Consider the following 27,480-nt stretch of genomic DNA (forward strand, 5'->3'; position numbering starts at 1 on the left):
TGCGTCACAGTTATACATCCGATGAAATATCGGGCTCATTGTTCTATCTGTGTGTATAATCTGTGTATCTACGCTACAACATGACCTATAGTGTACGTCGTTGCGTCGTGCGTAGCGGGTGGGACAACGCTCGTGCACTGCATTGTTGTGGGGGGAGAGCTCGAGCTTGCAGTTGCAGCCTCAAAACGGTTCCAGGCTATAGGGAAGAGGCCAATTCAGATCCTTGAGCAAATGCTTTTATGCTCATGATAGAACCCAGTCTAGTATTTAACAAGACGCAGAGGGCTCCCAACTGCATTATTCTCCTTTATTACTGAAAAAGCCTAAGCATCTACCGCTGGATGAGAACATTGTGTACGGAATTACACTTACTGAGCAGGCCACATCGCCATTGCTTTCAAAGGCTGTTGACAAGCTACTATCTACAACCAGCAAAGCTGTTTCTAGTTCTAAGGTATGTGCTTCTTTTGGGTTATTTTTCCAATGCATTTTATCATGGATTATGAAGAGCATAGTCGGTCAGTAACTGATTAATTCTGCATGTGTTGTAGGAAGCGCAATACACGTTTAAAGGGCTCCGTTGTCCTGTTTTGTTTGACGCCATTTGCTAACGTTAGGTTGTTAGCTAACTAACTAGCATTAGTAGCTACAGTAATGTTATTGTTAGCTACTAGCCCACACTGGCTTAATCTTTTTGCGCTATTCGTTGGTATCGCTGTTCTCTCTCTTCAGCCAGCTGCTAGTTTGCTAGAAAGAACCATAATATCCTCGGAACGCGGTCAACTAAATGGTGCAATTTATCGTGGTGCAGTTTATAGTTTGGTGGGTGGGGTACTTGGCTCAGTTGCCTGCCACTCCTAGGCGCAACAAAGTTAGCACAATTTTAAAAGGCTCAAGTTAACACCCCCCTTGTTTTACGCAGGCTGTGTGAACAATTTGTCCTCTCTGGCATAGCAAACGTTTTTGATTAGACATTTTAGATTGTCCCAAAACATTTCCCGTGTCTATCTTGTTGTAATGTTTAGGCCCTGTGTGATTTACGGCGGAATCTTGCAGTCTCAAATCTTGAATGATTCTTAAGAATAACCAGACAGTTTTTATACATCTATCCATCCACTCCAAAACGGACCACATTCTCCATACAAACCCATGCAGAGATTTTTCTTGTTCAAACTTTTAATTTAACTCTTATCTTGTCATCAGCTGCCTGCACTGCAGTGGTGGTGATAACATTAGCAGTTATCTCATACTTTTGCTGTCATGGGAAACCTGAGTTTCTTTTGAACACAAGCCATGCCCTTTCCCTCAAATATCACTACTACGCTTTTTAGTGACACACTTTCTTATTCATATGTCTTAGCAGATGCCCTACTCACCCAGTCCCCATTTCCACTCATGAGTATACATTATAGTTTCTAATGTAAACAAATTAAAATTCAACAATGCTATGGAAATTTAAATCCTCAAACTGATATCACACATTGTCGATCAACAGATAGGCCAGCTTCCAGCTATCTATTCAAATACCTTCACCAATTGATGCTTGTTTACATTGTCCTGGTGTTTGTCTCTGTTACCACACCCTTAGGAGGTAAAACCAGTCAAAAATAATCAAATAGTTTATTTTTTTATTTTTTACTTAATGTGTTGTGATGGTAATCTGTCTGCTTCTGTTGTCATCCCCATGCTTGTTTACTTTATTGTGTTGTGATATAGACTCCTCTATGTACCTGCTTCTCTTCTCCTTGCAGCTGTTCAGGTGTCGAGGATGAGGAAGAAGGCTCGGCACCACAGGGTCCCCGAGCCCCAGAGGCCGCCCTCCCCCATCCAGCCATCCCCCAACAAACAGACTCTGACCTATGCCCAAGCCCAGCGCATGGTGGACATGGAGATTGATGGCCGGATGCACCGGATCAGCATCTACGACAAGCTGGACGTGATCTCGGATGATGACCCTACGGCTCAGGAGATTATGGAGTGCACCAGCAACAAGGAGAACATGGAGAAGCCTCAGCAGACGTTAATGCGCTCCGTCCGGTTAAAAAACAACCAGGAGAAGAGAAGTGCAGCTGCTGTCGCACAGAACCACACAACACATGGAGCTACAGCAGCACCAGTACAGACACTTCCAGAGGCCAAGATCCGGACTGTGGAGTATAACCTACCAGCTGTCCCCAGGAGGCCCCCAGTGTACTATAAGTATGTGGAGAAGACGTCAGAGGAGTTAGATGAGGAGGTGGAGTATGATATGGATGAGGAGGACTACGCCTGGCTGGAAGTAGTTAACGATAAGAGGAGGAGTGAGGGTGTCAGTCAGGTAGGCCTTTTCTTAATTACACAACTTCATGGTGAGGCTGTTCCCCTATAGCCTGGGTGCCAGTCAATCATTTTTTCCATGGGGTTTTGTACTGTGTATTTAAATACTGTATTCTCAACAGCATATTATTATATTTCTACTGCTGTACATTGCATTTTTGTTACTCTTTATACACTGCATATTTATTTTTATACTGGATTCTTGACATAGCTCGCTCTGATACTCGGTGCACAAAACATTAGGAACACCTGCTCTTTCCATGAGACTGACCAGGTGTATTCAGGTGAAAACTATGATCCATTATTGATGTCACCTGTTAAATCCACTTCAATCAGTGTAGATGAAGGGGAGGAGAAAGATTTAAAGAACGATTTTTAAGCCTTGAGACATGGATTGTTTATGTGTGTCATTAAGGGTGAATGGGCAAGACAAAATATTTACGTGCTTTTGAACTGGTTATGGTAGTAGGTGCCAGGCGCAAAATAGGACAGCAACCTGTGGAATGCTTTCTACACCTTGTGGAGTCCATTCCCCAACGAATTGAGGCTGTTCTGAGGGCAAAAGGGGGTGCAACTCAATATTATGAAAAGATGTTCCTGATGTTTTCTACACTCAGTGTATAGCTACCGCTGTACATATATACTAAGAATGCTATCTTGTCAATTTCATCTGGTGTATATACGCATAGATTGCATTTGGATTACTGTTAGAGTAGTATTAGGGTTAATTGGACTAATTCTGGTATTTCTTTTTTAAATTTTATTTATGCATACATTTTTTATTATTTGTGAACTTTGACATTGTACTGCATTGTTAGGAGCTAGTAACATAAGTGTTTCGCTGCAGCCACTGTAATATCTGCTAAACTGTGTACGTGACTAATCTTGGATTTGATTTCTGTCTGTTTCTATTCTTTTGCCAACTAGACAAGAGAGCAGAAACACTGACACTCAGGCTAGCTCCCCCCTCCCCCCAAAGAAACAAAAACAAATGGATCACAGGCTAAGAAAATAATACAACACAACAAAAGTCAACAGTGTAGAATTAATACTACAATACATGTGCAAATGTTTACTGTTCTCCCTCCAACCACCAGGTGTCCCACAACGTGTTTGAGTTCCTGGTGGACCGCTTTGAGAAAGAGACACAGATGGAGAAGGTGAGCCAGGGCCAGGACAAGCTGACCATAGACGAGGACGCTGTCTGCTGCATCTGCATGGACGGAGACGGCCAGGACAGCAACGTCATCCTCTTCTGTGACATGTGCAACTTGGCCGTGCACCAAGAGTGTTACGGTGTCCCTTACATCCCAGAGGGACAGTGGCTATGCCGGCATTGCCTCCAGTCGCCCACCCAGCCTGCAGGCTGCATACTGTGTCCTAATAAAGGTGGAGCAGTGAAAAAGACTGACGATGACCGCTGGGGTCATGTGGTGTGCGCCCTGTGGGTGCCGGAGGTAGGGTTTTCCAACACAGTCTTCATCGAGCCCATCGACGGAGTCAGCAACATACCGTCCGCCCGCTGGAAGCTCACCTGCTACCTCTGTAAGGAGAAGGGGGTGGGGGCCTGTATCCAGTGTCACAAGGCTAACTGCTACACCGCCTTCCACGTCAGCTGTGCTCAGAAAGCAGGACTCTTTATGAAGATGGAACCAATCAAGGAGTTTACAGAGACCGGCGAACCAACGTTTTCGGTGAAGAAGACTGCTTACTGTGGGGCTCACACCCCCAACAGTTCGGTCAAAAGACCCCTCACCATCTACGAGGACGCCAAACCCAAAAATGGATTGTGTTCCCCTCTGAAAGGGGAGAAGATGAGGGGCGCCAATGCACTGACGAAAGGCAGGAAAAGGAAGAGCAAGAAGGTGGCGCCAGAGGAAGAGGTCCCACCCTTGGCCGTGCCTAGCTTTCCTCCCCAAAGGTAGATTCACTCACCATTCATCTATCAGTAAATGTGACAATACACAACATACATTGCCGCGAAATATATTTTCCCCCATTCTGATTTTCTCTGTCAAATTAGATTTTCAACCAAAACCTAATATGAAATATCAAAATGTTGTTAATTATTTCATTTATTTAATTAACAAAATTTTGCAAAACCCAATGTCCCTTTTTGAAAAATGTATTACCCTCTTCCACTCAACTGGTTGTGCCACCTTTAGCTGCAATGACTGCAACCAAATGCCTGCAGTTGATATTAATATTAGGTTTTGGATGAAGAACTGATAATTCAGTGTAAAAAAATATGCAAAAATAGAGAATCAGACAGGGGGAAACTCGCTGTTGGCTGGGCTCCCCGCTTGTGCCATCAAACCCCTGCAACTTATCCAGAACGCAGCAGCCTGCCTAGTTTTCAACCTTCCCAAGTTCACTCATGTCACCCCGCTCCTCTGCACACTCCACTGGCTTCCAGTTGAAGCTCACATCCACTAAAAGACCATGGTGCTTAGCTATGGAACAGCAAGAGGAACTGCCCCTCCCAATCCTCAGGCTATGCTCAAACCCTACACCCCAACCCAAGCACTCCATTCTACCAACTCGGGTCTCTTGGCCCTCCCACCCCTAAGGGGAGGGCAGGTCCCGCTCAGCCCAGTCCATTCTCTTCTCTGACCTGGTACCCCGATGGTTGAACCAGCTTCCCTCTGAAGCTAGGACAGCAGAGTCCCTGCCCATCTTCCTGAAAACATCTGAAACCCTACCTCTTCAAACAGTATCTTATATAATCCTTCTCACCTTGTTCACAAGTTAAGTTGTTTTTCAATGTTTGAGTTTGTTTCAACTGCTAGCAACGGCACATCAGCTACTAGTCAGATTCTCTCTCACAGGGACTCTGGACTCAAACAGCGTTCTTGTTGCCATGGTAACCTCTCACCCTTGAGGGGATAGATTAACATTTTTGTCTCATCTGTGATATTTTGGTTGAAAGACTCGGGTCACAAATAATGAAATAACATTGAGCAATATACCACATCACCTCTTACTAGTAAGAAATGTATTGTTTTAGAAACATTACAAAGCATGCTCATCGCTTTTTGTGTAATTATGGAAAGAAATATATATTTGTCTGGTAAGAAAAAATCTGAGGGGCTGGTATATTTTTTAATCTACCTGCCACAGTGGCTGGTGGACCAAAAAGTTAGTTTCAGGCCATTTTCACGACACTGTATAGAAAAAGAGGTCAGGACTTAAAGTGAAAAAACATGTTATTCAATTTCAGACATGGACATTACTTCAATAAGCAACATTTTTTTAATCGTTAATATCTTCTCCATCTGTTCCCAGGTTAAACACCATCCTCAACCGGGTGTCTATGCAGAAAAAGAAGGTGTTTGTGGAGCTGGCTCTAAACTACTGGACTCTAAAGAGACAGGCGAGGAACGGAGTACCCCTCATCAGACGACTACAGTCCCACCAGAAGACCCATGCTGCACAGCCGGTCAGTTAGACGGTCAAGCACTCTTGTCCCCCTGTTTCTGACACAATTCTCATCCCCTGGCTGGTACATTCAATTCCCTCTCACACTCCTATCATTATAAGATACCCCTCTCCTTATTACCATAGCAATGTCAAAGAGAACAGGCCAAAACTGCCCAGAGTGTTTGTATAAATGAGAGATCCACTGATTACAATTCCACTGTTTTCTAACCCTAATGTTGGTGATATTGTTTTTTTAACTTTACATGTCTGCAATGTTTTATAAGTCCTGATTTGTGTGTTTCCCACCACAGAAGGAGAGTGAGGAGGAGACCCGGGCTCTGAAGGAGCAGCTCAAGGAGTGGCATCGTCTAAGACATGACCTGGAGAGAGCCAGGCTATTGCTGGAGCTCATACGCAAGAGGGAGAAACTCAAGAGAGAAGAGGTAGGTTAGATAACTGTAGCTGTCCCTGCAAGCCAACAATACATAAATATAGCACACAAGCCAACTATAAGACAATTAGTAGTATAGTATAAATTGGAGCTGCAGGTGTCCCCCCCCCCCCCCTCTCTTCCTCTCCATGGTTCAGCAGCCATATACAGTATATCATGATGCTAACGGTCCCCTGTGTGTCCTCAGATGAAGCTGCAGCAGAGCCTGTTAGAGGTCCAGCTGACTCCCTTCAGTATCCTGCTCAGGTCTGTGCTGGAACAGCTACAGGAGAGAGACCAGTCCTTGATCTTTGCCCATCCTGTCGACATCAAGGAGGTAAGGCTTACTTACCATGGTTAGGAGAGCAGCTCTTACTATAACATCTACATACGCCCTGAGATGTTGGAGAGTTGAGGTATTCTTGCTGACGTGATTCGCGTGGTACACAGCGAGGGAGAGCCATTGGTCTGGACAGGAGTCCATTTGTTAATGTAATATTCGGCCATAAATTTATAAAGTTTTTATTGGTTCTCTCTAACCACCCCCCCCCCCCCCAGCAAGTTTAAACCTCTTGTTGTTAGGATTTATAAATCCAATAGTTATAATGTAAGGGGGCGGTGCTTTTGGGCTGCACATGTGGGTGTTTGAGGCATAAAGACACAGAGAACCAAGCAGTAAAAGCACAGCCCCCATCATTATCAACTTCATTAACCCTAACATCAAACAGTCTTTGAAGTCAGGAGTCTGGTGTCAGCCAGACTAGAGTTGAGATGCTGCTTATGCCCTTTCACGTTTTTAATTTAATTATTATAATTTTTTTTAACTTTAATGATTTTATTTAGTTTACTATAGTAGATTTATATCTCAATTCTTCATACTCCTCCTAGCATAGCATCTGGCCCATCTTATTTGGGCAGATTTTTTTTTTTAAATCTTCAAAAAGTATTTCCCAAAAAATCTCTTACTGGATTTAACATTTACATCTCAATGCCCTGTAGGTGCCGACTATCAGATGTTTTTGTATCTCTGTCTATCATTAAACCTGTAGGTGCCTGACTACCTTGACCACATCAAGAACCCCATGGATTTCTCCACTATGAGGAAACGCATTGACGACCAGGCCTACAGCAACCTGGATGACTTTGAGTCTGACTTCAATCTCATCATCTTCAACTGCATGAAGTACAACTGTAAGGATACCTTCTTCCACCGGGCGGCCGCTCGTCTCCGAGACCAGGGTGGGGCTTTGATCAGGAAGACGCGGAGGGATGTGGAACGAATCGGCTTCGAGAAGGACAGCGGGATGCACCTGCCCGAACCGCCCAAGATCGAAACGCCTCCACCGTTTTCCTGGGAGGATGGTAAAGGCCTAGCGATACGAAGAGTTTGTAGAAATATATAATGGATAAATCAGTCAATACAGAATACTGAAACAGACGGCAGTGTTTGCAAAGATCCAAATTAATAAAGCATATTCCTGGTCTAAGAAGCACTTTTAAATTGAGATGCTCTTTTGAGAATTTTTTGTCTAGCTGTTTGCTTAATCTGGATCCTCAATATAATTCTACTTACCTAGGCTACTCATTGTTTAAGTTAACATCAAGCAAATGTCTCCCAATGACAGTGTTATCTTGGTGTCCTTTTCCAGTGGACCAGTTATTGGTCCCAGCCAACCGGCAGCACATGCCTCTGGAGGAGCAGCTGAAAGAGCTGCTGGAGAAACTGGACCTGACATTCTCCATGAAGTCCAGCCCGTCACGCTCCAAACGCCTCAAGCTGCTCAAGAAGACCATCAACGACGTGCGCAGCGAGATGAGCTTCGGCCTGAGGAGGGCGTCCCACCACTCCCATTCGCACTCTTCTTCCTCCCACCCAGAAAGGAGTGACGCTGGGGAGGCAGAGGGCGTGAAGACCAATGGACAGCGTCCTGATAATGAGGGTAGGTTTTTTTCACGTTGTTACTTTATCTGCATTGGGGAACCCAATATGTTGTTATTATTATCCTAGTACATTTAATTTGTATAGCGCTTTTCGTTACATAGTTATGTCAAAGCTCTACGAATGATTTTTTTTATTTTACATTATATACATTTAAAATGTACAACATATTTTAAGGCCCGTTTTTAAATGTTCTAATTGATGAAGCGGCTCTCAGATGGTCAGGGAGAGTATTCCATAGAGGGGCATGGGAGCAGAAGGCTCGGTCCCCCATAGTTCTGAGATGTTTCTTGGGGTTTTTAAGTAGTACGGAGTGGCTTAAGCGGAGAATCCGAGGTGTCTCGTTGACTGAGATGAGGTCGCTGATGTAGGTGGGGCTTAATCCATTCAAGGCTTTAAATATAATAATGAGGATTTTGAAGTTGATCCTGTAGTTGCCCGGTAAGCCAGTGAACTTGGGCCAGGATCGGTGTGATTTGGTCTGACTTCTTGGTCCTGGTCAGGACCCTGGCAGCACTGTTCTGGATTACTTGGAGCCTCTGTTGTGATATCTATGGCTTCCGGCAGGGTAGCTCTTTCTAAAAGGATGACCAAGTCAGACAGTAGCTAGGTTTCCATTCAATGTGTGACAGATTGTCATGCAAATCTTCTAAAATCTGTATAAAGAAAATCTGCACTTTTCATCTACCGAATAAAAATCGAAAGTTCAATGTGTTTCCATCGCATTTTAAAATTGACTGATGGGTTTTGTCACTAAAACTGTTGCGATTGATATAGCAAACTTGCGCAATCTGGTTTTGGCGCATGCATCGATCATCATGTCACCAGCGTTCAAATAAAACCCTCTATTTGTTGGAATTTTGCATCAAGCTCATCAACATCCAATATCTACCTGTGCTTTTCCATGTCATGGTGGTAGTACGATGTAGCATATCATCGCGTGACTCCCAAGTTTACTTTGACATAATGGTTTAATATATAATATTTGCCCATAAAGGAGGGGGGTGTGCCTTTAGGAGAGAAGGCGTTATCTTGGAAGCTGGAGTTTTGAACTGGAATGGCAAGGTGGCCTGCTGTGGTGGAATGGATTCCGTGTGTAGTTTGGTAGTGGAGAAGAAGGTCTGAGAGGTAAGGGGGGGCAGGGTGGTGAAGGGCTTTGTAGGTCAGGAGGAGGATCTTGTAATTCATTTGTAGGGAGACAGTGTAGTTCACGGGGGACATGGGTGATGTGCTGCCAGGACTTAGTGTGGGTGAGAAGTCAGGCTGCTGAGTTTTGAGCCATTTGGAGCTTATGGAGGGAGATTGAGTTGATGCCGGAGAGTAGTGAGTTGCAGTAGTCAAGACTGGAGGAGATTAATGCATGTATGAGGTTTTCAGTGTCAGGATGGGAGAGGGAGGACCTGACTTTGGCCAAGCACTCAGATATCCCCAGTGACCTGGTCTCAGGATGTCATGTGCTTCTCAGTCCTTTGTTTTATTGGCGGAAACTAGATATAAACTCAAGCTAGATCAGGAATGAACTGTAACCTCTAACCCCTAGTTAGTTAAACCATCATACCATATAGTGTGCTTAGTCCTGCTAACCTGCTACCACGTAGTCATGCTGGGTTCGACGATATCCCTTGCCTCAGGACATCCCTTTGCCTGGTTGATGAGTGTGCCTGCTGAAGTGGGATACTATTGTAGTTATACAGTGGCAAGAAAAAGTATGTGAACCCTTTAAAAATTACTGGATTTCTGCATAAATTGGTCATAAAATCTGATCTGATCTTCATCTGGGTCACAACAATAGACGAACACAGTCTGCTTAAACTAATAACACACAAACAATTATACATGTTCATGTCTTTATTGAACACACTGCGTAAACATTCAAGGTGCAGGGTGGAAAAAGTATGTGAACCTTTGGATTTAATAACTGGTTGACCGTCCTTTGTCAGCAATAACGTCAACAAAATGTTTTCTGTAGTTGAGGATCAGACCTGCCCAATGGTCAGGAGGAATTTTGGACCATTCCTCTTTACAAAACTGTTTCACTTATTCGTGGGATGTCTGGTGTCATGCCATAGCATCTCAATCGGGTTGATTTCAGGACTTGTATTTTCTTCTGTTGAAGCCATTCTGTTGTTGATTTACTTCTGTTTTGGGTTGTTGTCCTGTTGCATCACCCAACTTCTGTTGCGCTTCAATTGGCAGATAGTCTGACATTCTCCTGCAAAATGTCTTGATAAACTTGGGAATTAACTTTTCCGGTGAAGATGGGGCCTGGACAGCTTGCCGAGGCAGCAAAGCAGCCACAAACCATGATGCTCCCTCCAACATACTTAACAGTTGGGATGAAGTTTTGATGTTGGTGTGCTGTGCCATTTTCTTCTCCACACAGTGTTGTGTATGCTTTCCAAACAACTCAGAATATTTTGGAACATCCGGGTGCACTTTTGCAAACTTTAGATGTGCAGCAATGTTTTTTTTGGACAGCAGTGGCCTCTTCCGTGGTGTCCTCCCATGAACACCATTATTGTGTAGTGTTTCATGTATCGTAGACTCATCAACAGAGATGTTAGCATGTTCCAGAGATTTCTGTAAGTCTTTGGCTGACACTATAGGATTCTTCTTAACCTCGTTGAGCATTCTGCGCTGTGCTCTTGCAGTCATCTTTGCAGGACGGCCACTCCTAGGGAGAGTAGCAACAGTGCTGAACTTTCTCCAATTATAGGCAATTTGTATTACCGTGGACTGATGAACATCAAGGCTTTTAGAGATACTTTTGTAACCCTTTCCAGCTTTATGCAAGTCAACAATTCTTATGTCTTTTTTATAGGGCAAGGCAGCTCTAACCAACATCTCCAATCTCGTCTCATTGATTGGACTCCAGGTTAGCGGACTCCTGATGCCAATTAGCTAATGGAGAAGTCATTAGCCTAGGGGTTCACAAACTTTTTACAACCTACTGTTTAAATGTTATGTTTAAATTATGTATTCAATATAGTAAAAATACAATAATTTGTGTGTTATTAGTTTAAGCACACGGTTTGTCTGTTGTTGTGACTTGGATGAGGATCAGATCAAATTTGATGACCAATTTATGCAGAAATCCAGGTAATTCCAAAGGTTTCACATACTTTTTCTTCCAACTGTATCTGCACGGTAGCATGGCTTTCTCTTTAACATGGCCATGGTAGAGTGGAGTTGATATGCTAGGAGCCTGAATTGATTCACAGTAAACCTACACTAACTCAGTAACTATTAGATTGCCTTCTAGAAAGCAGAATACTTTGCGTGATGTGATTTTAAATATATTTTGCTGTCTCATTGGTTATTTAGCTATGGATTATAGAAGGCAAGATCATTTGTATTGAATTCTTGTAATACGGGATACGTCTTCACCCTGAGGATGATGTGCTTTAGGAATGGTTCTGGTGTTTTAATTAATGTACAATTCCCTCTTTTCATATTACGTTGTGATCTATATAATGTTATGCTTTCTATGTATTTTCTAACTGTATTCTTCAACAGGGGACAAATCATTACCTCCCAAATTGGAACCCTCTGACTCCCTAACTCCTCTCCTGCACTTCGAGAGTAACTCAGAACCCCCTACCCTCAAACCCATCCACCCCAACCACACCCCGGACAGCAAGACCCACGAACAGGTCAAATTTGACCGGGAGAAACCCAACAACGCCTCCTCCACCACTACCAAGACCCTTCTCAATGGCCACTCCGACTCCCAGAACCCCCTGCTTCTTTCAAAGGGGGACGTGAGTGTGGTGGCCACCTCCACCCTGGCCCAACCCTCGGGAGCGACTGTCAACCGCCGCACTGCTGTGCTCTTCAGGAAGTCAAAGACCTCTAGCCCTGGGAAGAACCAGGGGGGGAGAGGAGGTAGCGAGGCCCAGACAGGGTGCACTCAGCTGGGCACCAAGACCTTCCTGTCGGTGATGATCCCCAGGCTGGAAACCCTCCTCCACCCAAGGACTAGGAAGAGGAGCCACAGTCTCCGTGGGGGGTACAGCGAGGGGGGTGTAGACAGGGAGGACGAGTCCCCTGTCAAACACATTAACACAGGTAAATAAGGGTTCTTCTCACTTGTCAGAAAATAAAGTACTCATCTTACTGGGACTCTTAAATAGAGCATGAAGTAGAAAATTATCTTCAGACTTGTGAATTAAGAGATCAGGTTCCCCTTGTCCATGTAGTCTTATTAATTATAATCTAAAAGACTAAACTGATCCTAGATCAGCACACCTACTCTGAGACTCTTTATGATTAAAGGTCATAATATTGTAGGTCTATGCTATAGTTGGTTTATGTATAGTATACTGACTACTGTACTGCTCTGTGTTACTCGCCTCAGGCCTGTCCAATGGCTTTGCGATGGAGGAGGTAATTGATGAAGAGAAGGAGCTAAGTGCCAGCAGGCCTCTAGAAACCAGGAGACGGTGTGCCTCTGAGTCCAGCATCTCATCTAGTGGTAGTCTGCTGGGCAGCACCAGGTAGGTACATGCATATACCTCAACAGACCTGCGTTCAAATAGAATTTAGACTGAGCTTGGATTGAGCCAGCTTGGCTCAATGGAACCACTAGAATAGTCCCAACTGTGGAAACACAGGCAGGCTCAATCAAACGTAGGCCGTCATTGTAAATAAGAATTTGTTCTATCTGATTTGTGTAGTTAAAGGTTAACAACAAACAAATCTCTAGCTGGTGCACTTTTCACTGCTGAACATGGTTGGTGGTACTTGGTAGTTCAACTTTGTAGTCTGTAGTCATTTCTCTATAGTGTTTCATGTATATGACAGTCTGACTCACATACAGTGTGGATGTCTTCCTGATTTCAGCAGCACCCTCAGTCTTCCAACATGTGGTAAAGGCAAACCGGCCTTGGTCCGAAGAAACACTGTGGATGATAAGAACGACCTCATTGCCTGCATAGAAACCGGGAACTTTGCCAGAGCTGCTAGGATTGCCGCCGGTAAGTTTTCTGTCTTGATGTTCATCATACAGTATTGTATCAGATGAGGTCTGGCTGGGAGTCAGTGGAGTAGATGTATTGCTATAGGGCCAGGAGTTTTGGGGCAGCTTTTGAGGTACTGTTCCTTTACTGGTATTTCTAGCATGATCCACTAGGGTTGCTGCAGGTAGATCATCCTAGAAAGTGTTATTTAATTGACACAAACTGTCTCCAATCAATGTCTTGTTGTGCATGTGTGTTTGGTGGGTGGGGGTCGCCTAAGCCATGGGAAGCCATTGACAGTCGCTGGATCCAGGTTCGAGTCCCGGTGTGGGCTACACCCCAAATTTTCAACAATATACTTCCATGGTTGGTTTAATTGACTCTCCCCTTTACTGCCCCTAATTGACCCTTTTTTAGCTACAACTTCCAAGTTTGTTGGAGAGGATCAGCTTGAGCGAAGTGAGGTGTAGAATCACTGCTCTACAAATAGTATTCTCTGCAAAATAATAGGTTTTGTGCGATTTTTAGTTTCGCAGAGCTACTCCTCCCCTGGCTTAAGCAATCCCTCCTGCCAAACACACACACGCACAAACAGACATTGATTGATTGATTGGAGACAGCTTATGTCATTTACAGAACATTTCCTAGGATTTCCTTCCTCCAGCAACATTAGTGGACAATGCTGGAAATACCGGTAAAGCACAGTACCTCAATGTGCCCCAAAACTCTTGGCTCTAGCATAAGGATATAACCAGAACCCAGAGTTTTCCTCAGTAGTATGCTACGATGCTGGCTATATAAACATAACTTAAAGCAATTATATTCATGATTTACAGTCCACAAGTTGTATTATTTTTGTAATATCACGTTTAAAAAATATATATTTTTTAACCCCCTTCTCCTCAATTTCGTGGTATCCAATTGTTAGTAGTTACTGTCTTGTCTCATCGCTACAACTCCCGTACGGGCTCGGGAGAGACGAAGGTCGAGAGCCATGCGTCCTCCGAAACACAACCCAACCCAACCCAACCAAGCCACACTGCTTCTTAACACAGCGCGCATCCAACACGGAAGCCAGCCGCACCAATGTGTCGGAGGAAACACCGTACACCTAGCGACCTGGTCAGCGTGCACTGCGCCCGGCCTGCCACAGGAGTCGCTAGATGAAACAAAGATATCTCTACCTGCCAAACCCTCCCGAACACGAACGACGCTAGGCCAATTGTGCATTGCCCCATGGACCTCCCGGTCGCGGCCGGCTGCGACAGAGCCTGGGCTCGAATCCAGAGTCTCTGGTGGCACAGCTAGCACTGCGATGCAGTGCCACCCGGGAGGCCTTAATATCATGTTTTTCAGTGAGTTGTGATGTGTTTATCCTGTGTGTTGATGCTGTCACTATTAGCATGGCTCTGGAAGTGTTTTGCTCTATTTACAGTGAACCCCCTCCTAACTTGATTGTTGTTATTCTTGCATCCATAGAAGTTGGCAACAGCAATATTTGGATGCCCGCTAGTGCTGCAACTGTTGTTCTGGAACCTTTAAAGCTAGTTTGGGCAAAATGTAGCGGATACCCTTCCTATCCTGCCTTGGTGAGTGACAGTGAGCAAATGTATGACACCTGACTATCTCATTCTCACTTCTGTGCTTTCTACCAGGGCCTACAACTAACTTTGTCTACCAGCCACTCAGATTTCTTAGGAGTCAACTGTTTTTTGTTGTTTTAATTACAACAAAAACACATCTAAATGGATGAGCATGCTTAGTAATGTTTCTATATCAAGGAATCTATTACTAATAAGAAGTCATGTGGTATATTGCTCAATTTAATATTTTGTGACCCGAGTCTTTTAACCAAAATATCACAGATGAGACAAGTGTTCAGCTGCCCCTTTAAGCTTACCGTGGTAACGGAGCCGCTCAAGTCGTCACATGTGCCATAAGTCATCAGCATGCTAGGCGAACCGAACGAGTGTGCTCGCATACTTCCATAAAAGACCGTCGCTTGAAAAACTAGGTTAGTTGCCCCATGAAAAATGTGTGTGCTCGAACAGCCGAAAGAACCCTTGCCGAAGTCCAAAATGAACAAAAATCTCACAATGTCGTCATAATATATGCACGAACTGTTAGACTCCCAAAAGGAACTGAAACAGACGTACACACCACATTATTGCAGCGTCCTACTAGTAAGACTACATTTGCGTTCTAGAGGACTGTCATGAACACGATGCTGCCCATTTGTTCATGAACTTAGCCTGTAAAAGTCCTATTTTGTTTGAATATAGAAGGTGATGTGTACGAACTAGAATATTTCAGTGATAGTTCTGCTGTGCGCAGCCTTAACAGATCCCATGTGATGATGCTGCTCATCCTACGCTGATAAGGCCATTCTTTGCCATGTTTATAGCGCTATTCGGACGGGTATTACCGGAGTCGCTGGTTATGTAATTATTATCCAAGCATGTGCGTTATTCCAGAAGGCGATTCACACAGGATTATTCCAAACTGCCCCCCGTAGGTCTTTATTTTTTCAGATTTAATTGACTCATGACGGAAGCCTGGAGGTTTTTATTCTAGGCATAAAGATATTTCATCGTCATGTCTAGACTATAATAGGCTACACTTAACTCATGCTTGGCTGCCAAATGTATACAGTGCCTTCAGAAAGTATTCACACCCTTTGACCTTTTCCACATTTTGTTGTGTTTCAGCCTGAATTTAAAATGGGTTAAATTGAGATTTGTTGGGCACTGGCCTACACACAATAACCCATAATGTCCAAGTGGAATTATGTTTTGAAAAGCTGAAATGTCTTGAGTCAATAAGTATTCAACCCCTTTTGTTATGGCGAGCCTAAATAGGTTCAACAGTAAAAAAAAATCTGAACAAGTCACATAAGTTGTATGGCGTGTTTTTAGGTATTCATTAAAAAAATCATGTTCATCTCTGTACCCCAAACATACAATTATCTGTAAGGTTGTGCAGTGAATTCTAAACACAGATTCAACCACAAAGACCAGGTAGGTTTTCCAATGCTTTGCAAAGAAGGCTACATACTGGTAGGTTGGTACAAATAAAAATAGCTGACATTGAATATCCCTTTGTAGTGACTGGGTGTATTGATACACTATCCAAAGTGTACTGAATAATTTCACCAAGCACAAAGATACAGGCATCCTTCCTAACTCATTTGCCAAAGAGCTCAGCGATTTCAACATGAGGCCAATGGTGACTTTTGAAAACAGTGGCTGTGATAGCACAAAACGGAGGATGGATCAACATTGTAGTTACTCCACAATATTGATTTAATTCACAGTGAAAAGAAGGAAGCCTGTGCAGAATAACAATATTCCTAAACATGCGTCCTGTTTGCAAAAAGGCACTAAAGTAATACTGCAAAAAATGTGGCAAAGAAACTAACTTTTTATTAAACACAATATTAAACACAACACTTGAATACAAAGTGTTATGTTTGTGCCACATGCAATACAACACATTACTGAGTACCACTCCATATTTTCAAGTATAGTGGTGACTGCATCATGTTATGCTTGTAGTCACCACAGTACCGACGAGTTTTTCAAGATAAAAATACATGGAATGTAGCTAAGCACAGGTAAAATATTAGAGGAAAACCTGGTTCAGTCTGCTTTCCACCAGACACTGGGAGATGAAATCACCTTTCAGCAGGACAATAACCTAAAACACAAGGCCAAATCTACACAGGAGCTGCTTATCAAGAAAACAATGAATGTTCCGGATTGGACGAGTTACAGGTTTGACTCAAATCTACTTGAAAATCTTTGGAAAGACCTGAAAAATGGTTGTCTAGCAATGATCAACAACCAATTTGACAGAGCTTAAATAATGTTTATATATAAATAATAATGGCCAAATGTTGTACAATCCAGGTGTAGTAAAGAACTTACCCACAAAGACTCCGCTGTAATCACTGTCAAAGGTTCTTCTACAAAGTATTGACTAAGGGGTGTGAATACTTATGTTAATGAGATTTATGTATTTCATTTGCAAACATTTCTAAAAACGTGTTTTCACTTTATCAATATGGTGTGTTGATGGGTGAGGAAAAATCTATTTCATCCATTTTGAATTCAGGCTGTAACACAATGTGGAATAAGTCAATGGGTATGAATACTTTCTGAAGGCACTGTAGGTGTCCTCATAATATGTAAATGTATTAAGTGTGATCATAATCATTATTTTAGCGATCCATGGTAAGTGTCCTTCCTAATAACAATGCCCCCCCATCACGATGATTTAAGCTGCTTAACCGTATTTGCACTTGAGATGCATTTTATGGATGAGAAAGTGAACTTGCCATTTCCAACACGTTTAGTGGGGATGCCCTGCTTTGCGATCTATTGCCAAGGACAGGGTTCTCCAACCTTGTTCCTGGCTAGATACTGTCCTATAGGTGTTCACTCCAACCCTAATCTATCGCATCTGATTCAATAATTTGCTGGTTGATAAGCTGAATCAGGTTAGTTACAACTGGTGTTGGCGCGAAACTCTCCAGGAACAGTGTTGGAGAGCCCTGACTTTGGACATCAACAGCCAGCCAGGATTTTATTAAGTAAGGTATAGGCACATTTAGGCCTAATTAAACTGATGCATTTGGCGATGTTTAACTTCAATTCACTGGTACTATGAAGAATAGCTTAGCCATTGATAGCCTAATATATGCTTTAATGTACTTTTTGGTGAATTTATGAGGCATTGCAAGACAAGACATTGCGAGATACAGATTACCAAAATTTAGCCTATGCGCACGGTTGTCTGCCTGCCTCGATCCTCTCTCTCCCTCGCTGGCTCGCCTGGTCTTTCTCTTCGCTATGAAAAATGCAAGTGTGTTTGGTGTTCGGTCTGTTTAGCTCAGTCTACTCCTTTATAGCCCCTACTAGTGAATTTGCGCGAGACATTGCAAGACACAGCATTGCGATCAGTGGCGATTTTTAGTATGTAAATGTTGGTGGGGCAAACTCCCAAAAATGTTTTAGATGCATGCCAGCAAAGCTACAACACAACACTAAACTATACATTAATTGGACTATAATGGTAACAAACGGTGCCCACATACTGTTAGGGCCTACATTAAACTGTCCCAATAGCTGAGTCCCAACACCTTACCACTTGTTAGCTAGGTGTATCAGAGGATCCTTGTCTGCAGTGAAACTGTCCATTCAGCCTCATTTACTGCCTGAAAAAAAAACTGAGCTGATATGGTTTAATTGCTTGAACAAATGTGGTTTCTGCTGACAATTGAGATGTACAAACTATGGCATAAGGGGATGACGAGCGGATAAGAGGCAATTTAATGAGCGAGGTAGGACAGACGTAGTCAATATAACTATTTGTTCAGCACTTTTGAAATGTACAGCGACAGAATTCTCCCTGTACACCAAGTCAGAACCGTAGGATAAATTAAAGTGGGCATACAAGCAGACAATGAAAGCTCTTACAATTAGAGGTTGACTGATTCTGATTTTTCAATGCCGATACCGATTATTGGAGGACCAAAAAAAGCAGATGTCGAAAAAAAAATAATATATATATATATATATATATATATATATTTGTAATAATGACAATTACAACAATACTGAATGAACACTTATTTTTAACTTAATATAATTCATCAATAATATCAATTTAGCCTCAAATAAATAATGAAACATGTTCAATTTGGTTTAAATAATGCAAAAACAAAGTGTTGGAGAAGAAAGTTAAAGTGCAATATGTGCCATGTAAAAAAGCTAATGTTTAAGTTCCTTGCTCAGAACATGAGAACATATGAAAGCTGGTGGTTCCTTTTAACATGATTCTTCAATATTCCCAGGTAAGAAGTTTTGGGTTGTAGTTATTATATACGATATCTATTTCATATACCTTTGACTATTGGATGTTCTTATAGGCACTTTAGTATTGCCAGTGTAACAGTATAGCTTCCGTCCCTCTCCTCGCTCCTACCTGGACTCGAACCAGGAACACATCGACAACAGCCACCCTCGAAGCAGCGTTACCCATGCAGAGCAAGGGGAACAACCACTCCAAGTCTCAGAGCGAGTGACATTTGAAACGCTATAAGCGCGCACCCCGCTAACTAGCTAGCCATTTCACATCGGTTACACCAGCCTAATCTCGGGAGTTGATAGGCTTGAAGTCATAAACAGCGCAATGCTTGAAGAATTGCGAAGAGCTGCTGGCAAACGCACGAAAGTGCTGTTTGAATGAACGCTTACGAGGATGCTGGTGCCTACCATCGCTCAGTCAGACTGCTCTATCAAATCATAGACTTAATTATAACATAATAACACACAGAAAAAGGAGCCTTAGGTCATTAATATGGTTGAATCCGGAAACTATCATTTCGAAAACAAAACGTTTATTCTTTCAGTGAAATACGGAACCGTTCCGTATTTTATCTAACGGGTGGCATCCCTAAGTCTAAATATTGCTGTTACAATGCACAACCTTCAATGTTATGTCATAATTATGTAAAATTTTGGCAAATGAATTACGGCCTTTGTTAGGAATAAATGGACTTCACACAGTTTGCAATGAGCCAGGCGGCCCAAACTGCTGCAAATACCCTGACTGCTTGCACGGAACGCAAGAGAAGTGACACAATTTCCCTAGTTATAAGAAAGTAATGTTAGCAGGCAATATTAACTAAATATGCAGGTTTAAAAATAAACTTGTATATTGATTTTCAAGAAAGGCATTGATGTTTATGGTTAGGCACATTGGTGCTACGACAGTGCTTTTTTCGCAAATGTGCTTGTTAAATCATCACTCGTTTGTCGAAGTAGGCTGTGATTCGATGAGAAATGAACAGGCACCGCATCGATTTATATGCAATGCAGGACAAGCTAGTTAAACTAGTAATATCATCAACCATGTGTAGTTAACTAGTGATTATGTTAAGATAATACGTTTTTTATAAGATACGTTTAATGCAAGCTAACAACTTACCTTGGCTTCTTGCTGCCCTCGCATAACAGGTAGTCAGCCTGCCACGCAGGCTCCTCGTGGAGTGCAATGTAAGGCAGGTGGTTAGAGCGTTGGACTAGTAACCGGAAGGTTGCAAAAACGAATCCCCGAGCTGACAAGGTAAAAATCTGTCGTTCTGCCCCTGAACAAGGCAGTTAACCCACCGTTCCTAGGCCGTCATTGAAAATAGGAATGTATTCTTAACTGACTTGCCTAGTTAAAGGTGTAAAAAAATATCGGCAAATCTGTGTCCAAAAATACCGATTACCGATTGTTATGAAAACTTGATATCGGCCCTAATTAATCGGCCATTCCAATTATCGGTCGACCTCTACTTACAATATTTTATGACATTTCGCTAAAACAGGCTATAGGTGTGTGCACCACCAAGTGATAACAGTAGGCTATATTATGAGGGGGGAAAAGGGGCCAAATTATCAGGGTGAGGAACATGGGCTACTAACAGCTTACTACACAACATACACTTAGTATTACTTTCTTAGCTACAGTATACATATCTCACTGGCATATTACATTATTTATGCAGCAGTAAACAATACATTTTTGGACTCACCTTGTGCTGTGCTCACTTGAACAGGAAGGTGGTGCGGCGGTCCTTCTTGTGGGCAAATTTTGTCATCAAAGTCTGGCATTCTCTGGATTTATGGTAGAAGTCATGGTGGATTGACAGCATGGCCAATGTTGACTGTTTATCCTTTTTAAGCTTGAAAAGAGACCCTTAAACCCAGACTTGGACCACACATCTGTTCCACTGAATAGCAGGCTAGTTATTGCTTTGCAATGCTTGCAGTTAGCCACTGATACCTTCCAAACCACTCATTGTTGAATTTGCGATTTCCAACTTGTTGGTTAATGGCCAATGAGCACCGATACGTTTTATCTATAATTTCTCTTTATATGACAAGGATTGAAAAGGATTTGCCAGTAGTTTGTCGACGTGATTCATGATGATGACTGCTAGATAAGATTTTGATATCATTCCAATCAAAGCTACTGTAGATATGTGATTTGACGTACTTTTATATGTGACCTTCTTGGATGGGCACTTCTAATGTAACTATGGCAGCATCCAAGGGACTTGAATTTTTGAGCTCTCCCCATAGATGTTGCGGTGACGTAGTGTCCCTATGAGTGACAGAACACTGAGCCAATCACGGCGCAACGAGAACATTACCAACCCCTACGCTCCGTATTTTCCACTGGCTGCCCCAACACCACAGAAAGCACTGAGCTAGGCTGAAACACCTGCATTTTGGCGCTGCATTACTCAAGAAAGCAAAAAAGAGTCGACGTTTGTGTGTATGTATGTATGTATGTATGTATGTATGTATGTATGTATGTATGTATGTATGTATGTATGTATATATATATATATATATATATATACACTTTTTTTCATTGTTTGCAAACTGATATATAAATGCCAGAATAACATGCAAAACTGGCACAAAACCTGCCCTGAATGACGGGTCACCACTGATAGCCTGTACATCTTTTGATTACCGATGCATGGTTCTGACTATGCCTGGTGGCCGACATGTGCCTGACTGCCCATCCCAAAGTGCTGTACAGAAACCCAGCCTAAAACCCCAAACAGCAAGCAATGCAGGTGTAGAAGCATAGTGGCTAGGAAAAACTCCCTAGAAAGGCCAAAACCTAGGAAGATACCTAGAGAGGAACCAGGCTATGAGGGGTGGCCAGTCCTCTTCTGGCTGTGCCGGGTGGAGATTATAACAGAACATGGCCAAGATGTTCATAAATGACCAGCATGGTCAAATAATAATAATCACAGTAGTTGTCGAGGGTGCAGCAAGTCAGCACCTCAGGAGTAAATGTCAGTTGGCTTTTCATAGCCGATCATTAAGAGTATCTCTACCGCTCCTGCTGTCTCTAGAGAGTTGAAAACAGCAGGTCTGGGACAGGTAGCACGTCCGGTGAACAGGTCAGGGTTCCATAGCCGCAGGCTATATCAGCTGATGTAAGAAGGGCTATATAAATAGATTTGATTTAATTTGTGCCCATCCCCTCTCTCTCCCTCCCTCGTTAGCTCGCTCTTTCTTTGCTGTGATAGATGCAAGAGTTTGTTCTCGGAAGTAGTCTACGGCAACTTGTTTCCTCCCTTAAAAAATACTGATTCTTAGGAGTCGTGGAGTCGATTCCGCTAAATGGGAGTCTGCAACGGGAGTCGATGGGCAAGGAGTCGAGGAATCGATTCTAGTGTGCCTGTGAGAATCTGACTAGTTGAGGCTGACTGTCTCTTCTTCGCTTGCAGTGGAAGCAAGCTCAAACATTGAAAAAACAACCTCATTTGTGAACAAAGCGATGTAAATGCCCAATGCTATAAATCACTACTCGCGCATGTGCCAATACTTCACTTTTTGACCAATGTGGTTGGTGAATTAGAAATTCAGGCCCGTCAATGCCAAAATCTACAAGCATTTGGTGGGTGTTAATTTTAGGCCCCGCTCAAATTGTGAGTGAGGGATGTTCACACACCCTAGATGTTTGTAAGGTAACACAACCTAGATGTTTGTAAGGTAACACACCAACCCACACACCCTACAATGTTGTTTTGCCTTTCATGGTAGAGTAAAACCTAGGTCCACATCTTTCAAGTCCTCTAGATGGCGCCATGGTCAAATAAACAGGTCTGATTTTACCTTAGTTTGAGAGGAATGCACCTATTCATCACAAGCACCAGCTATGTATTTGAGCATGTGTGTTTGCGCATGTGTGTGCAATGCATGTCTGTGTGTATGCAAGTATACTGTGTCATAACACTCCAGACACCACTCCCTATTAACCATGGTACACCTCTTCCACCACGTTAGATCGTCGACCCCCACATGCCCCGGGTGGGGTGCCAGCACAACGGGGTGTCTATCCCCATGCCCCCCCTTGATGTCCTCCGTGTCGGAGAACGGATGCAGTACAAGAACGAAGAAAAACTCTTCCTCGTCCTTTTCTTTGACAACAAACGCAGCTGGTGAGACTTCTTCTCCAATATTAAATGCGATGAAAGGGACTTTAAAAAAAATCATTACATGCATGGATACACCATTTCATAATCCACATTTGCAATATTAAGTGTTATTTCAATACATGCTGTGAATACACAACCAACAGACAACACAGAGAACTCGAACTTGTATTAGAAGTTTAAATTCTTTGCAGATTTGTATCAGAAGAAATGTAACTGAATTTGATATCATTCTTCACACTTCTCAGGCAATGGCTTCCTAAGTCTAAGATGGTCCCTCTGGGGATTGACAAGACCATCGACAAGATCAAGATGATGGAGGGCAGAACGTCCAGCATCCGTAAGGCTGTTCAGACGGCCTTCAAACGTGCCATGAACCATCTTAGCATCGTTCAGGATGAACCTGTCAGCGACATGAGCGACGTGGACTAACACACACACACACACACACCTACTCTCCATTACACACAGACAACCAACCCCCCTGAATTACTGCTCATGGCCTTGTCCTGTACCTGAGTCTGGCATACTCTCCTTCCTTCTCCTCTTCGTCAGTCTTTCCAGAGTTCTATGCTGACTGTGTTTACCAGGTGCCTGCCTACCCCCCCTGGCTTGATATGGTGCCTCCTTCCTCGTCAGCCCCCGCCCGCTGGTCTGACGGCTGCTGCTTTAATGAATGTGCCCGAGTTCCCCTCCTATCTACCTTTCTCCAAAGGTCGTGTTCTAATTGAAAACGAATTGAAACAGGGTGGGTTTAATGGACTTGCCCAAAAAAGAAACGCTCATTGCCGTTTTCTTTCAAAACCATTTTGATATGTTTCCTGCTGTGTTCCATAAGGAACATGACCCCATGACTGCAAGACTGCTGCCATGATCCTTCTCTATGCCCTATGACCATGCCACTGCCAAGATGGGCTGCTTCTTCCTCACCTCACTCATCTCACCTTATGCCATTTATTTCCACCCAAAACTACCTACTATGTTTTAAAGTTAACTGTAAATATCTGCAATATTTGTCTGACACACTAACTTATTGTGTAGATTGAAAGAAATTGGTACTGTACAATGGCTTTTCTTACTAGTATTTATACTTTTCGGTGAATTATGTAAGCACTACGGTGTGGTATTTCCAAGTGCTGTGAATATAAGACAAGTGTAAAAATCCTTAGCAGTGTAATTTTTCTTAATTTTTTTTTCTCTTTTCTTTTTTGTATTTTCTTTTAAGTTATTGAAGTTTCTAAATATAAGCTTCCCTTTGGCATTAGTCCTTTTGTAATATTGTTTTTTAACAATAGTTTTCGTATATTTTGTTCGTACATATTTATGATTGAGTGCCTTCGGAAAGTATTCAGACCCCTTGACTTTTTCCACATTTTGTGAGGTTACAGCCTTATTCTAAAATGTATTAAATTGTTTTTTCCACCTCATCTACACACAATACCCCATAATGACAAGGCAAAAACAGGTTTTTAGAAATGTTTGCTAATTTATAAAAAATAAACTGATATCACATTTACCTAAGTATTCAGACCCTTTACTCAGTACTTTGTTGAAGCACCTTTGTCAGCGATTACAGCCGCGAGTCTTCTTGGGTATGACGCTACAAGCTTGGCACACCTGTATTTGGGGAGTTTCTCCTGTTCTTCTCTGCAGGTCCTCTCCAGCTCTGTCAGGTTGGATGGGGAGCGTTGCTGCACAGCTATTTTCAGGTCTCTCCGGAGTTGTTCGATCGGGTACAAGTCCGGGCTCTGGCTGGGCCACTCAATGACATTCAGAGACTTCTCCCAAAGCCACTCCTGCGTTGGCTGTGTGCTTAGGGTCGTTGGGATGTGAGCCTTCACTCCAGTCTGAGGTCCTGAGCACTCCAGAGCGCTCTTCATCAAGGATCTCTCTGTTCTGCTCTGTTAATCTTTGCCTTGATCCTGACTAGTCTCCCAGGCCCTGCCACTGAAAAACATCCCCACAGCATAATGCTGCTACCACCATGCTTCACTGTAGGGATGGTGCAAGGTTTCCTCCAGATGTGACACTTGGCATTCAGGCCAAAGAGTTCAATCTTGGTTTCATCAGACCAGAGAATCTTGTTTCACATGGTCTGAGAGTCTTTAGGTGCCTTTTGGACAGCCTGTTAGGAGTTTGCATGTGCCTTTTACTGAGGAGTGGCTTCCGTCTGGTCACTCTACCATAAAGGCCTGATTTGGTGGAGTGCTGCAGAGATGGTTGTCCTTCTGGTAGGTTCTCCGATCTCCACAGAGGAACTCTGGAGCTCTGTAAGAGTGACCATCGGGTTCTTGGTAACCTTCCTGACCAAGGCCCTTCCCCTTTTTTGCTCAGTTTGGCTGGGTGGCCAGCTCTAGGAAGAGTCTTGGTTGTTCCAAACTTATTCCATTTAAGAATGATGGAGGCCACTGTGTTCTTGGGGACCTTCAATGCTGCAGCCATTTTTTGGTACCCAGATCCGGGCCTCAACACAATCCTGTCTCGGAGCTCTACGGACAGTCCCTTCCACCTCATGGCTTGGTTTTTGCTCTGACATGCACTGTCGACTGTGGGACCTTATATAGACAGGTGTGTGCCTTTCCAAATCATGTCCAAACAATTTAATTTACCACAGGTGGACTAGCAATCAAGTTGTAGAAACATCTCAAGGATGGTCAATGGAAACAGGATGCACCTGAGCTCAATTTTGAGTCTCATAGCAAAAGGTCTGAATACTTATGTAAATAAGGTATTTGTTTTTTATTTCTAATACATTTTCAGCATTTCTAAAAACCTGTTCACTTTGTAATTATGGGGTATTGTATGTAGATGAGTATTTTTTTAAATCCATTTTAGAGTAAGGCTGTAATGTGAAAAAGTCAAGGGGTCTGAATGCTTTCCGCAGGCAATGTATGTGTGTGTGTATATATATATATATTATGAGAGAGAGATATCTGTATAATTCAGATGCTCACATGTTGGGAATTATTTTGTTGTTATGGAAACCGAAAGTGCGTTCTCAAGAAACCAAAAAACTTGCTGCCCAGATTATTTTATACTTGGATTTGTTTGTGCCTGTGTTTTGGAAGTTTATTGAAAAAAAATGGTTAAAAGTTTATTTTTTTACAACAGGATTTTGACTGTTACTTACTTCTAGGACCTTTATTGTAGACTTAGGAAGATGTGCCTGTTATTTATTGTAAAGTATTTGTATTACTTTATATTTGGAGAATCATGTAAGAGTTTCTAGTGGTTATTGGCTCATTTTGAGGTGAATCCTTGGGTTGCGTTTTTACTTCTGGTTAATTTGATGGTTTAGCTGTAGACTTCACAACATTCTTTTATAGTAAGTTCTTTTTCTGGGTAGCATTGGGTAGTTTTGGATAATTTCATTCTTAGTTGATTTCTTTTTTTATTATCAGGTCTATTGCTGGGACTGTCCTTCCTTTTTATCAAGACACAGATAATAAAAAGGATGTAAAATCACTATGAGCAAAGTCATCTCTTAATATGATACAATCTATATTTCAACAGTACTGTACACACTTCTCATGCCATGCCTCTTTCAGCAGTATTGACGCTCAGAGATCACATAAGGAACAGCTCAGGAGCGACATCGAACTGAAGAAGGATGAGATTGCGTCTGCAATAGACAGGCAGCTCTGGAAGACAAGTCGATGCTTGCCTACTTGACTATTATACTATCTAATACAGTAGGGGGAGTAAAAGGAATGAGCGGCCCTTATGCAGAATATTGCAGCTCCCCCAGTGCTTTATTAATGCACCCAAATCAATATTGTTTTGACTTCAAAGAAGTCAGGTGAGTACATATAGTAGGTGGAGGCAATGGCTATACTTGCTTTCACAAATCCAATTATTTGGAGATCAGTGATAACTTCAAGGAAGAAGGGAGGCAGGATGCTCATTCAAACAGACTGTTTTCTCCCAATAATATCACCTGAAGTGTGCACTCGTTCACTACTTCCCGCAAATCTAAAATGTATTTGATGTATTTGTGGAGGCATGGGATATTGGGGATTTCCAAGGGTCAATCATTTTATTCAAATGGGGTGTCATTCTAAGACTGTTCACATAGGGGCGCTGTGGCTCTACAGAAAATGACAACTGGCATAGGCATATCCCTGAAATCAAATTTTATGTTTCACATGCGCAGTATACAACATATGTAGACCTTACAGTGTAATGCTTACTTACAAGCCCTGAACCAACAATGCAGTTTTAAGAAAAATACAAAAAAAGTAGGAAATAAAAGTAACATAGTTAAAGAGCAGCAGTAAAATAACAATAGCGAGGCTATACACAGGGGGTACCGGTTAGTCAAGGTAATTTAGGTAATATGTACATGTAGGTAGAGTTATTAAAGTGACTATGCCTAGAAAATAACAGATGTTAGATGTTCAGGAGTCTT

The 27,480-nt window shown here is 42.6% G+C and overlaps 1 protein-coding gene across 2 annotated transcripts; it reads left to right on the forward strand.

Moving 5' to 3' along the window:
• Positions 1-26,538, forward strand: LOC139565644 (bromodomain-containing protein 1-like). Of its 2 annotated transcripts, none has more exons than XM_071386114.1 (14): positions 1-454; positions 1,752-2,317; positions 3,414-4,237; positions 5,602-5,755; positions 6,048-6,179; positions 6,375-6,503; positions 7,216-7,528; positions 7,816-8,106; positions 11,622-12,173; positions 12,463-12,601; positions 12,951-13,081; positions 14,543-14,652; positions 22,924-23,078; positions 23,321-26,538. In XM_071386114.1, exons 2-14 carry the CDS (start codon positions 1,769-1,771, stop codon positions 23,502-23,504), a joined length of 3,663 nt encoding a protein of 1,220 aa, XP_071242215.1. In that variant the 5' UTR covers positions 1-454; positions 1,752-1,768; the 3' UTR covers positions 23,505-26,538. The 2 variants fall into 2 exon arrangements, with proteins under 2 accessions (XP_071242215.1, XP_071242214.1); XM_071386113.1 differs by having other exon boundaries at positions 3-454; positions 12,948-13,081.
• The last annotated feature ends 942 nt before the right edge of the window (positions 26,539-27,480 follow it).

This window comes from Salvelinus alpinus, chromosome 37, assembly GCF_045679555.1.
Source record: "Salvelinus alpinus chromosome 37, SLU_Salpinus.1, whole genome shotgun sequence".
In the NCBI taxonomy this organism is placed as follows: domain Eukaryota; kingdom Metazoa; phylum Chordata; class Actinopteri; order Salmoniformes; family Salmonidae; genus Salvelinus; species Salvelinus alpinus.

Coding starts and splice junctions, on each gene's coding strand:
- LOC139565644 (XM_071386113.1), top strand. CDS start 1,769: ATGAGGAAGAAGGCTCGGCACCACAGGGTCCCCGAGCCCCAGAGGCCG. Junction 2,318..3,413: donor GGAGTGAGGGTGTCAGTCAG/GTAGGCCTTTTC, acceptor TCCAACCACCAG/GTGTCCCACAACGTGTTTGA. Junction 6,180..6,374: donor AGAAACTCAAGAGAGAAGAG/GTAGGTTAGATA, acceptor GTGTGTCCTCAG/ATGAAGCTGCAGCAGAGCCT.